Genomic DNA, 12,873 nt, shown 5'->3' with positions numbered 1-12,873 from the left:
ACATTTCAGATTTTGAGTTTTTGGTTTAGGGATACTCAACCTGCATATATAAACTTTAAAATTTTTATTTTTAAAATGATTATTAAATAGTATATGTATGTAAGCTTAATATGCTTCTTGTTTTGTCCTACTGTAGCTGTAAGAGCCTGGGATGTTTATTTACTCATTTTAATTTTGATTTCATGTCCATGGTAATAGTAGAAAATGTTTTGAGTAAACCTGTTGCCCTGTTTTTGGGTTAATGATTTGTTAAATAGTAGGACTTGTGTTAAATTGTAATAAAGAACATGCTGTTGCTATTATGTTACAATGCATGCAACCAGTTAAGTGCTTTCATTTTTCTTATTATGTATAAGTCTCAACTTTAATGAGTTTTGTTTTGTTTGTTAGACATTTTTGGCTCTCATAAACCAAGTGTTCCCTGCAGAAGAGGACAGTAAAAAAGATGTGGAAGATAACTGTAAGTATCAAGTTAAAAGTCAGTTCTCAATACACCACCCCTCCAGAAAAATCAGTGGTTGTAATTAGTATACTCTATTGGTTCAGGAAAAAAATGTGACCTTTTGACGTGAAGGTTCAAAAGTGCTAAGTCTATATTATCTCAGAGTTGCACTTTGCTGAAAGAATCTGTTGACTGCGTGCTTTTAGTGTTATTTCTGTGTGTAAATGAAGGGAATGGTAATGTGAGGCTGGAACTAAAGGTCTTTTTGTAGTAGTCTTGAAAGTTACTTTGAACCTTATGAAGAGTCAGTGGTTTTTATAGTAGTATATTTGGTTTAGTAATTTGAAATTTGACTCAGTAAGGAGTCAATTAATATCACTGTTTCAAGCAGACATTTTCTTAAAATACTATGTAATAATTACTGATTAAAATATTATTTCAATAAGAGTGGGAATAAGAGTGGGAAGAGATGTACAATTTGGGACATGCTCAAGCTGACTTGCCCCAAATGGTAGAGTTAGAAACATACCAGGGGATTCCAATTCAATCCCATCAAGGTGGCATGTACCAATGCCATCTCACTAGTCCAAATGATAAATTTCTGTTCACAATTGATCATAATGAAAGGACTAAGAGTCAAAGGGATCACACAAACAAGTCTAGTGCCTGCTAATACTAACTGATAGAATAAATAAAGGGGAAAGTGATCCAACATGGGAAGCGAGATACACAGCAGACTCATAGAATGGTGGATGTCCTAAACAGCACTCTGGCCTCAGAATCAGCCCTAAAGGCATTCGGATCTGGCTGAAAAGCCCATGAGAGTATTTCAGGCATGGAAAGCCAAGACACTCTGGCAAAAAAAAAAAAAAAAAAAAAAAAAAAACCTAAATGAAAGATCTCTGTGAGTGAGATCCCAGTGGAAAGAACAGGTCTTCAAAGAAGGAGGTACCTTTCTCTGAAGGGAGGAGAGAACTTCCACTTTGACTATGACCTTGTCTAAATAAGATAAGAGTCGGTGAACTCAAAAGGCTTCCATAGACTTGGAAACTCATGACTGGAGCAAAGGGAGATTACTGATGCCATAAACAGGAGTCACTGTGCACTTACTCCTCATGTAGGAGCTCTGTCCTTAATGTACTGTACATTGAGATTTAATGCTATAACGAGTACTCAAACATTATTTTTCACTTTGTGTTTCTATGTGGGTGCAAACTGTTGAAATCTTTACTTAATGTATACTAAACTGATCTTCTGTATATATAGAAAATTGAAAATGAATCTTGATATGAATGGAAGGGGAGAGAGAGCAGGAAAGGGGAGGGTTGTGGGTGGGAAGGAAGTCATTGTGGGGGAAGCCAATGTAATCCATAAGCTGTACTTTGGAAATCTATATTCATTAAATAAAAGTTAAAAAAAAATTATTTCAGGACTTTATACTAAATACAGAATTAATTTATCTTAGCATATTTTCTAAAAAATATTTCATCCAGTGAACAGGTTATGTTTATTCCTACATTTTCACTTTTAAGGTGTAATCACATTTCAGTTTGGGAGGAGGTCAGTTGGGTTTAAGAATTGTGTCCAGTTGTCATGAATTTAATTAAAGGTATCTGACATTAACTCTTCACTTAAAGAAAAAAGATACAAGACAGGATTCGATGTATTCTTATTGATTTTTTTTCTGAAGTTTGCATTTGAGGAAGCCTATCCCGATCTGTAGAATAATGGGGGTAAATGAGAGCCATGGACATGGAGGCAGGCAAGCTTAGTTGTCACGCTGACTGTGCTGTTAGGAAGCTCTGTATGTCCCTAGGAAGTGTATCTCCCTCGAGCGATTCTCATCTGTCGAATGGGAGTAGTAATGTGGATATCATATGCTTAGACTTGATGTATTTAAAAATGCCTGACCTCTCCAAATTCTCAATAAATTATAACCATCATTATTATGTGTGAGAGATGGTTATGTTCCTTTCTGTCCAAAATTGCTGGAGAGTTTGAGAAGACAGTACCTTTGTTTGTTTGTTTGTTTTTAAAAAAGATCATTTAGTTGAAAGGCAGAGTTCCAGGGACAGAGAAAGAGAGACAGAGATCTTTCCTCTCTGCTGGTTCACTCCCCAGGTGGCTGCAACAGCCATCACTGGACCAGGCTGAAGCCAGGAGATTCTTCCAGGTCTCCCATGTTGGTGGCAGGGGCCTGAACACTTGGGCCATCTTCAGCTGCTTTCCCAGACCATTAGCATGGAGCTAGATCAGAAATGGCTTGGCCGGTGCTGCGGCTTACTAGGCTAATCCTCCGCCTTGTGGCGCTGGCACACCGGGTTCTAGTCCCGGTCGGGGCGCCAGATTCTGTCCCAGTTGCCCCTCTTCCAGGCCAGCTCTCTGCTGTGGCCAGGGAGTGCAATGGAGGATGGCCCAAGTGCTTGGGCCCTGCACCCCATGGGAGACCAGGCTAAGTACCTGGCTCCTGCCTTTGGATCAGTGCGATACGCCGGCCGCAACGCAGCGGCCATTGGAGGGTGAACCAACGGCAAAAGGAAGACCTTTCTCTCTGTCTCTCTCTGTCTCTCTCTCTCACTGTCCACTCTGCCTGTCCAAAAAAAAAAAATAAATAAATAAAAAAAGAAATGGCTTAACCCACTACACCACACTGCCGGCTCCCATGTATTGTGTGTGTGTGTGTGTGTGTGTCTCTCTGTGTGTGTATCTATATATAATATAGATATTTAAGATTTATTTATTTATTTGAAAGGCAGAGTTATAGAGAGGCAGAGGCAGAAGTAGAGGGAAGTCTTCCATCTGCTATTTCATTCCTCAAATGGCCGCAGTGGCTGGAGCTGAGCTGATCTGAAGCCAGGAGCTTCTTCCAGGTCTCCCATGAGGGTACAGGGGCCCAAGGACTTGGGACATCTTCTGCTGCTTTCCCAGCCACATCAGAGAGCTGGATTGGAAGTAGAGCAGCTGGGATTCGAATCGGTGCCCATGTTGGATGCCGGCACTACAGATGGCAACCTTACCTGCTGTGCCACAGTGTTGGCTCCTGTATTTTTTAAGGTTTTATTTATTTAAGAGACTGAATGACAGTGAGTGAGAGATAGACAGATTTCCCTTAATAGCAAGGGCTGGACTAACCTAAAGACTGGAGCCCAGAACTGCATCTGGGTCTATGTGGGTGGCAGGAGCTCAATTCTTTGGGTGATCCACTGCCTACCCAAGTGCATTAACAGGAAACTGGATTGGAAGCAGAGTAGCAACGACTCAAACCCATAGGGGCATGATAAGCAGCAGTTTCACCCCCTGCACCCCAATACCCACCCCAATCCTTTTCATATATTAATTTTTTTTGTTTATGTAATAGGTTTTAATTATTTTGAATCCCTTTTTTTAACATTATAAAATACTCTCCCTCTGTTTCCTTTGCGTTGATACTTGTCCAGGTTTCTAAATTTCCTAGCCTTATATGGATTTGCTGCCTTTTGCAGGAATTTTCTTTGATGATGGCAGCAATTTTCATGTGTGATGTTAACTGTTGTCACACAGGTGGCCATCCCTACGTCATTCAGCAACTTTGTTGAGTTCAGAATGCAGGTTTTTCAACTACAGGGGTTTCATCATTTAGGTTTTTTTGTCTGAGGCATGCTGTCCTGCCACTGTCTTCTGCCTGATGACACACTATGGTCCTTTCTAACGGTCTCATATGTATATCTGAAATCCTTTCCTCCTCCTGATGGGAGGAACACAGTCACTTGAATTATCGCCCCTGTCTTGCAGGCTCTGCATCAGCAGGAAGCTAGAATCAGGAACTGGAGCTGGGAATCAAACCCAGGCAGTTACATATGGAATACGGGTGTCCAGACTGGTGGCTTAACTGATAGGCCAAATGCCTGCCCCTCTACAAACTTCAAACAGAAATTGTTTGTTTATTTATGAGAGAAAGTGCTTTCATCTACTGGTTCACTTCTAAAATGCCTACAGCAGCAGGGGGACTGAAGCTAGGAGCTGAAAACTCAACCCAAGTGTTTTAGTTGAGTGACAGGGACCAACTGCATGAGCCATAGCCTGCTGCTTTCCAGTGTACGCATTACTAGGGAAACAGGAATCAAGAGTGTACTCAGAACTCACACCCAGGCACTTTGTTGTAAGGTGCAGACAACCCAACTGGAGTTTTAACTGCCAGGCCTAATGCCACATCTTGAGAATTTTTTGAAGTTTGTCATATACCAAAGTGTTTTTAAAGAAACAAACTGGGATTATTCTTTTATTGTGTATTTGTTTTTAAGATTTTATTTATTTATTTGAGAGGTAGAGTTACAGACAGAGAGGAGAGACAGAGAGAAAGGTCTTCAATCACTGGTTCACTCCAAAAATGGGCCACAATGGCAGAAGCTATGCCAGTCCAAAGCCAGGAGCTTATTCTGAGTCTCCCACGTGGGTGCAAGGGCCCAAGCACTTGGACCATCTTCTGCTTTCCCAGGCTGTAGCAGAGAGCTGGATCAGAAGATGGGCAGCCAGGACATGAACTAGCACCCGTTTGGGATGCTGGCTGCAAGTAGAGGCTCTTAACCTGCTACTGCTCTGGCCCAAGAATTTTATTTTTTAAATTATTAAAAAGTTTATTCTTTTGAATATAGTTAATTCTATGAATATTTAGGCATAAAAATAATCAGTTCACATCAGGATTTTCATGTAAATAGCCAAACCAAGTATCCCTAGGACTACTGCATATTAGAAAAATGGCAGTAAGTAGGGTTTAGGTAGAGTAGGAAGTGATTTCTGAGACCCTTGTGAGCATGCCTTGGTCATACCTTTAGGGAGGTATAGGTACTAGAGACCTATGTCTCATTCTAACAAACTGAGGGTTGCAAATATTTCCCACTATATGTTTCTGTGTCCTCATGAAAATGAAATAGAATAGAGCCCTGCACTGTGGCACAGAGGGTTAAAGACCTGGCCTGTAGCACAGGCATCCCATATGTATGCTTGTTTGAGTCCTGGCTGCTCCACTTCCGATTCAGCTCTCTGCTCTGGTCTGGGAAAACAGTAGAAGTTGGCCCAAGTCCTTGGACCTCTATACCTAAGTGGGAGATGTGAAGAAGGTACTGGCTCCTGGCTTTGGATCGGCTCAACTCAGGCCGTTGCTGTCATTTGGGGAGTGAACCAGTGGATGGAAGACCTCTCTGTTTCTACCTTCATTTCTCAAGTAAATAAATAATTTTTTTAAAAAAGGGAAATTTTTACATGTTTCTAATTAAAAAAGATTTTATAATTAAAAAAAATGAAAATAGACGAAATGGCATGATTTAAGAAGACCATCCTAGCCATATTCTTACTGTCATTGGCAGATATTTTACCAGTTATGGATTTTTTTTTTAAAAAGATTTATCTATTTACTTGAGAGGAAGAGTTAGAAAGAGAGGTCTTCCATCTGCTGGTTCACTCCCCAACTGGCCACAATGGCCAGAGCTGGGCCGATCCAAAGCCAGGAGCCAGGAGCTTCTTCTGTGTCTCTCACGCCGGTGCAGGAGGCCCAAGCACATGAGCCATCTTCCACTGTTTTCCCAGACTGCAAGCAGAGAGCTGGATCGGAAGAGGAGCAGCTGGGACACGAACCGGCACCCATATGAGATGCCTGCCCCTGGTTAGTGATTTATTTGGCTTAATTGACAGGCATCCCTGAGAAGGCATGTGGTGAGCATGGAAGCTGATAAAGAAAGGAGAGCAGGCAGTAGTTCACATGTCAGTAAAGGTTTTCTTGAGTAGCTTTCCTAGGGGAAATGTACTGTTGGATTAAGAATTCTCACTTAGAAAAAGCAGGGATGATATCATACAGCTGGGTGTCACAGAGGACAGTGAGTGATGGGCCAGTGGTTCAGCCCAGTGCTTATGGTAAAGACAGCAACCTGTAGACCAGGCTCTGGTGGACAAGAGTGGAAGAAGAGCAGGGATTGTAGAAGCGTAAATGACAGATACCCAAGCCAGATGTACCTCTGCTGCCCAGCCCTCTCCAGATCCTTCCCCAATTTGAAAGAATGCTGCCATTCAACTGTTAGGAGGTCCCACCCATTTCTCATTCTTTTATGCTGCCTTAGGTAGCATTAGAAGGCAGTGAGGCATGTGTCTTTGGAAACTGAACTGGTTGCATTGTATGAGGACAGAAATATGAACAGTCTTTGTTACGACAGGTATAAAAGAAGGATTCTGTTTGATAGCATTGGTCAGTTGTTGAATTGTATGTTAGACATACTTGTTGCATAGGCGTATTGTACAGCCTCAATGAGGGATCCCACATGAACAAACAAATCAGGCAGCATTCTACCCTCAAGGGTCTGATTGAGCACCCAGAATTGATATGTAAAATTATCATCATAATGCTGGTGGTACTAGTAAGCCCCATAAAGTAAGAGAAAAGTTCTATGGTGGTAGTGAGAATTGGGAGTGTAGCGCATTTTTTTTTTCCGTTTTAATTTAGTTACTTTCTTTCTTTTTTTTTTTTAAACTTTTATTTAATGAATATAAATTTCCAAAGTAAAGCTTATGGATTACAATGGCTTCCCCCCTATAACGTCCCTCCCACCCGCAACCCTCCCCTTTCCCACTCCCTCTCCCCTTCCATTCACATCAAGATTCATTTTCGATTCTCTTTGTATACAGAAGATCAGTTTAGCATACATTAAGTAAAGATTTCAACAGTTTATTTTAAGTGGAAACCAACACTTGGATGATATCTGGTTTAGATAAATAGTTTAGTCTGCCTACCAGTTAGACCATATTAAAATGAATTGCAGAAAATTAAAGATTGTTTGAATATGGGCTTTTTAAGAGCCTTGATCAGCTTTGAATAGGTATGTTGAGAGTAAGAACCAGTGCTGTTCTTCATTTTATTTTATTTTAAAAAAAATTATTTATTTGTGGCAGACAGAGTTACAGAGAGGCAGAGGCAGAGAGAGAGAGAGAAAGAGAGAGAGAGAGAGAAAGAGGTCTTCCATCCTCTGATTCACTCCCCAGATGATTGCAGTGATCAGAGCTGTGTGGATCCAAAGCCAGGAGACAGAAGCTTCTTTCAGGTCTCCCACGCGGGTGTAGGGGCCCAAGGACTTTGGAAATCTTCTACTGTTTTTCCAGGCCATAGCAGAGAGCTGGATCAGAAGTGGAGCAGCCAGGACTTGAACCAGTGACCATATGGGATGCCGGCACGGCAGGTGGCCGCTTTACTGGCTATGCCACAGCGCCAGCCCCAGTGCTGTTATTTTGAGGAGGAGATTTAATTAGAGCTCTTGTTATTGTGCTGAGCAGTCTGGAGTAGAGAGGAGAGAGACTAAAGCTATAGAGAAGTAAATAGTTACTTTAATCATAAGAGGTAGTGAGACCTAAATCAGGATTAGAGCAGTAGAAATGGAAAGGAGGGACATTTCCTGGATTCAGGTTATGTTGATGCTGGAGCAGCTGTCATGAGCCTTGCACTTTCTTACAGAGAAATTGGGCCTGAACAAGGGGAATGAGAAAAGGTGATTGTGGTATTGACTAAGGTTTACAGTTTAGATGGCTGAGAAAATGGTGGTGCTAATAGTAGAAAGAAGGGGATTGAGAAGAGGCGTGTTTTTGTATACTTCAGCATGTGGTAGAAATAACTCTTTGAAGATAGGAGGGTTTGGAGAACAGATTGGGAAGAAACTGATGTGTCAGCAGAACATGTTCAGAAAAACAAGGTATTATGATTCTGTCATTGGTTAGCTTCATATCCTGCAGTAAGACATTTACCATTTTCCCAGGACTTTTGTTACATCAATAGTGAGGGAGGGGCTGGCGCTATGGCTCACTTGGTTAATCCTCTGCCTGTGGCACCGGCATCCCATATGGGCGCCAGGTTCTAGTCCCGGCTGCTCCTCTTCTAGTCCAGCTCTCTGCTGTGGCCCGGCAGGGCAGTGGAGGATGGCTCAGGTACTTGGGCCCCTGCACCCGCGTGGGAGACCAGGAGGAAGCACCTGGCTCCTGGCTTCGGATTGGCACAGCGCCGGCCGTGGCGGCCATTTGGGGAGTGAACCAACAGAAGGAAGACCTTTCTGTCTGTCTGTCTCTCTCTCTCACTGTCCATAACTCTACCTGTCAAATAAATAAAGAAAAAAAAATAGGGAGTGACTGAATGATCTAATGGTTCCTTCTCATTCTAAAATTTTATCTTTTGTATTTTATTTGTTAAGATTCTGAGCATCAGACTAGATTAGTATTGTTACTTTGTTGTGTCGGAAGTGTATTAGAATCAGAGCTCTTTAAAGAGGTACTTTCTTTCCACTTGAATTGTTTTTGACCTTCATCAGTGTGTACTCTCACTGGTATTCACTAGATGTACTCCTCTGGTTGGAAATTCATTATTTGAAATGCTACTGTATACACCTAACTAAATTGGATGTATGTTAAATCAGCCTTTTGAGTTTACATGTACCTGGGTTTTAAAAAGTTTGTATTAAATCTAACCTAACATAGGAGTTTTAGGTTAGGTCAAAGTGATTCAAATGAAAATAGTTTTGTTTTACTTTTTTCCCCTTCAATTGTCTAATAATTGACAATTTTTTTTGTCTTAGGTTCACTAATGTACTTAAATGAAGCCACACTCCTCCATAATATCAAAGTTCGATACAGTAAAGACAGAATTTATGTAAGTATTTTACCAATGGCTTATGTTTTTGGTGAGGTAATTATTTTACATCCTACTGTTAGATTTTGTCAGGCTTGAAATTTTCCAACAGGAAATCATTCACATCTGAGCCTGCTGGATAGGGAAGGCAAACTCTCTGAAAACATGGATTTTTTCAGATTTACTGCTCTAAGTCCAGGTCTTATAACGTGTCTGGCACATAGTAGGTACTTAATAAATTCTTGTAGAATAATAAATTCATAGCAACATCTGTTTTTCAGACTTACAGATGTCCATTTTGAGTATTTTAAAAAACTCCAATTATTTTAGAGATTTTTTTCTATTTTTGGTCTGTGTAGATGTTTATTAATTTACTTTCACATTATTCTGCAGAGAATTTAAGGCAACCTGTAAGAAGTGTGTATTGAATTTGGAAATTTGAATGAGGAAAAAAATGTGAATAAGAATAAAAGGCAATATCAGAGGAAATACCAAGGACGTAGAAATGCTGATCAAAGAGCCTAAATAGTTTTATTATCTCAGTAGGTCCTAGACAAAGAACCTGTAGGTTTATAAAGTAAAAATGTTAGAAAATGAAAGGCACTGCTTTTAATGAACCTAGAGGTTTTCAGCAAATCACTCATACCTAGTATGTTTCAATTGTAATTGTTCACTGGACATGTACAAAATTTTATACTAATCTGACATAGTCTTAGATTCCTTTGTTGGCTGGAGATAAATTACTGTACTGTTGCTCTCCTGTTATAAAGATGGGGCACTTCATTATTTTTGAACGAAGAAAACACATGGCTTCATGACACTTACTATATCAAATGACAGTCTTAATCTTTTATATCACTATCAACTTGCCTAATTGTACTTACTTAATTCTGACTAAATTACATTTAGTCTTTGCCATCTGTCCAAGTAGTGACAGCTGGAAAATAGAGTCTCTTCTAAAAGAGTTTACTTTCTTCCAATTGTATACTGCATTAAGACTTTATTTTCATTCTTGGTTTTTTAAATCACTAAATAAAGTGTGTATGTAGGCTTAGAGATAGCTATTCTTGATTATAAATATATTTGGAAATAAAAATCAATTAGCAGACTCATGTTGAGCATCAAATACTTGCTAACTTGCTATTTTAGATACCAAAATAATCTAAAATTTTAAGTTTGTTTGTTAAAGCAGTTCAAAGTCTACTGAATCAATGAAAGTTAATATGGATGTCACCAGGAAACATCATCTTTGAAGTAGAACTGGAGAATCTATATTTTTAAGGTTTAATTGAAGCCATGGTTGGTATGCTTTTTCCCCAGCCAGTAATGCCTTTTAATTATAAAGCCATTAAAAATGTACAATAGCTTTATTACACAATATATACAAGTGATAGAAAAAATTTTGAAAAAGAGTTTAAATTTGATATTTTATTTTTCTAACTAATCAGAATTATCAAGATTATTCCATAAATTTGAAAGCATTTGCTAATTCCTATTTAACATTTTCATTGACTACTGTGTCTGTGTTCCTTTTCTTTTGTCTCCCATACTAATATCACTATCTGGAATTTCTTATCTTTTACTGTACTCCAAGACACATCTTTAGGAATATTCCCTGAATTCTATTGATAGTCTGAAAGTTCAGAGTTTTTGCAACATTTCCCTTCTACAACCAGAAGCAGAGCAGAGCAAAATATGATCCTGTGTGCCCTACTTTTGCCAGTATAACCAAACCACAGCTCTGTATCTACCCACCAAGGAATTTTATAAATCCTACTGGTCCATTTTTCTGATCGTGTAAAACCACAGTTAAATTCCAAATTTGAAAAGCAAGCTTAAATTGCTCCTTAAACATTTAGCCTGTTAATGTTCCAGGCAGTGGTTAGCATATGTTGTTTTGCAGAGCTCTGGGACCAAGTGGTCACTTCAGAGCTAAGTCGATCCTTGGTATTCTGTGTTGGAGTTGAGCCCAGAGGGTCCAGTGAGGTGTATTATAACTTTTCAGTTGCAGGGTGAATAAAGTAGTTACAATGAAGAATAAATATAACCTGAACTCCTCCTTAGGAATAGAATCAGGGAAGTAAATTTCCTGGGTAGAGTCACCTCGAGCAGCCTGATTGAGATAGAGGCTTAGGCACTGAGATTTCTGTGCTGCTTTGTACCTGGGAAGGCATATGGGAGAATATTATCATAATTTTGAATGTTCTGAGATACTGATGGGATGACAAGATACAAATATATTTTAAGAGTTGGACTAATATGTATCCTGCAGAGATCAGGGAATATTGAAGGCTGAAAAAGTAGATTTGAGAGTCTTGGTTTTATAGAGAATTGAAGGTATTTATTGCTGTACATTGCTTTCTTCTGTGAGCCTTGTTTAGCTTTACATGAAAATAGTAATTAGAAGATTTTATGTTTATGCTTTTCCTGTTAGACATATGTCGCCAACATTCTGATTGCAGTGAATCCATACTTTGACATACCTAAAATATATTCCTCAGAAACAATAAAGTCCTATCAAGGAAAATCTCTTGGGACAATGCCACCTCATGTCTTCGCAATAGGTAAGTGACTTAATTATATTTCAGTTCTTCTCTTTCCTTATACTGTACAGATGTACTCAACTTTTCTTTTTGTATTAATAAAAGATACCATGAATTGAATATATATTTTGTATAATATGCATGTATATCAACATTGTTAGGAGCAGGTATCTTTTTTTTTTAAAGATTTATTTATTTACTTAAAAGGCAGAGTTACACACACACCCACCTACACCCACACACACACAGATTAATCTTCTATCCTCTGGTTCACTCCCCAAATAGCTACAATGGGTGGGACTGGGCCAGGCTGAAGCCCAGATCCTGGAACTCCATCCAGATCTCACACGTTGATGACAGAGGCCCAAACTGCTTTCCCAGTCCTGTTAGCAGAGAACTGGATCTGAAGTGTAACAGTCAGGTCTCAAACCAGTGCTCATATGGAATGCTGATGTGGCGATGCTACCATAGCGCCAACTCCAGGAGCAGGTGTCTTAACAGGGCAGGGAAAAATACTTTTGCAACTAACTCATGGGGCAGTCATGCATCATCATTGGTAAATACCTGTGTCCTCATAGATGTGTCTGCCCAGTCAAAAGTATTACTTAATAAAAGTTACCACAGTGGTTCTTTTCAAATTCTCAAGATAATCAACTCTGTTGTCAAAGTGCCCTCCTCCTTCTGTTTTGAGGCCCAGGACTTCCTCTCTAACCCTGGTGGTCACTTGGCAGCCTGTTACATGGAGCAGATTAGAGATATGAGAGCACACTTCTGTATTTTATCATGCATGAGGGCTTTATAAAATGAAAAGATTGGAAGTGACGTGTGCTTTGTATTCTGTAGAATCTGTGTGGGAATATTTGAATGTCTTTGCTGTTCTCATCCTTTCTCATATCAAGGCGTCCTCGAGCTCTGAGGCACAGAGAAATGAAGTTATCTGAACAGAACTGGAGTGCTTCCCCATGTACTGAGAGGTTAGCCGAACCTCTGTATGCAGACAAACCAGGAGTGCACATTGTTTTGGTGCTACATCTAAGTGCAGTCTGCCTTTGGGCTATGTTTTCCTGCTTGTGTTTTGGAGAGACTTCATTTCCACATTTAGTTGACCTGTGTGCTGTGTACTGCTAGGCAGAGCAAATACGCCAGCCAAGTCCAGTGCTGAAGCAGATTTACATTTTAGTTGTGAGGAGCCCTGATGGCCATTGATTTGTTCTTTATCCACCAGCAAAGTGGTGTACAATCGTTAGAACCTAAAT

General features: G+C 39.8%; 1 protein-coding gene across 10 annotated transcripts in view; it reads left to right on the top strand.

The window, feature by feature from the left end:
• MYO6 (myosin VI) overlaps nt 1-12,873 on the top strand; it is a 173,821-nt gene that overhangs the window by 68,177 nt on the left and 92,771 nt on the right. For 9 of the 10 annotated variants that reach the window (XR_007923236.3, XR_016233926.1, XM_008263127.5 and 6 more), the window contains 3 exons: nt 391-460; nt 9,022-9,095; nt 11,509-11,638. Coding sequence is in view for 7 of the 10 variants with exons in the window: in XM_008263127.5 (XP_008261349.3) it covers nt 391-460; nt 9,022-9,095; nt 11,509-11,638 (274 nt within the window). In the remaining 3 variants the exon portion in view is untranslated. Of the gene's footprint in view, nt 1-390; nt 461-9,021; nt 9,096-11,508; nt 11,639-12,873 lie in introns of those variants that run through there. The other variant, XM_089332999.1, reaches the window with a different exon arrangement.

This window comes from Oryctolagus cuniculus, chromosome 5 (genome assembly GCF_051225735.1).
Source record: "Oryctolagus cuniculus isolate XC-2025 breed Fujian yellow rabbit chromosome 5, ASM5122573v1, whole genome shotgun sequence".
Lineage (NCBI taxonomy): Eukaryota > Metazoa > Chordata > Mammalia > Lagomorpha > Leporidae > Oryctolagus > Oryctolagus cuniculus.
This window is presented reverse-complemented; position numbering and strand designations above follow the sequence as displayed.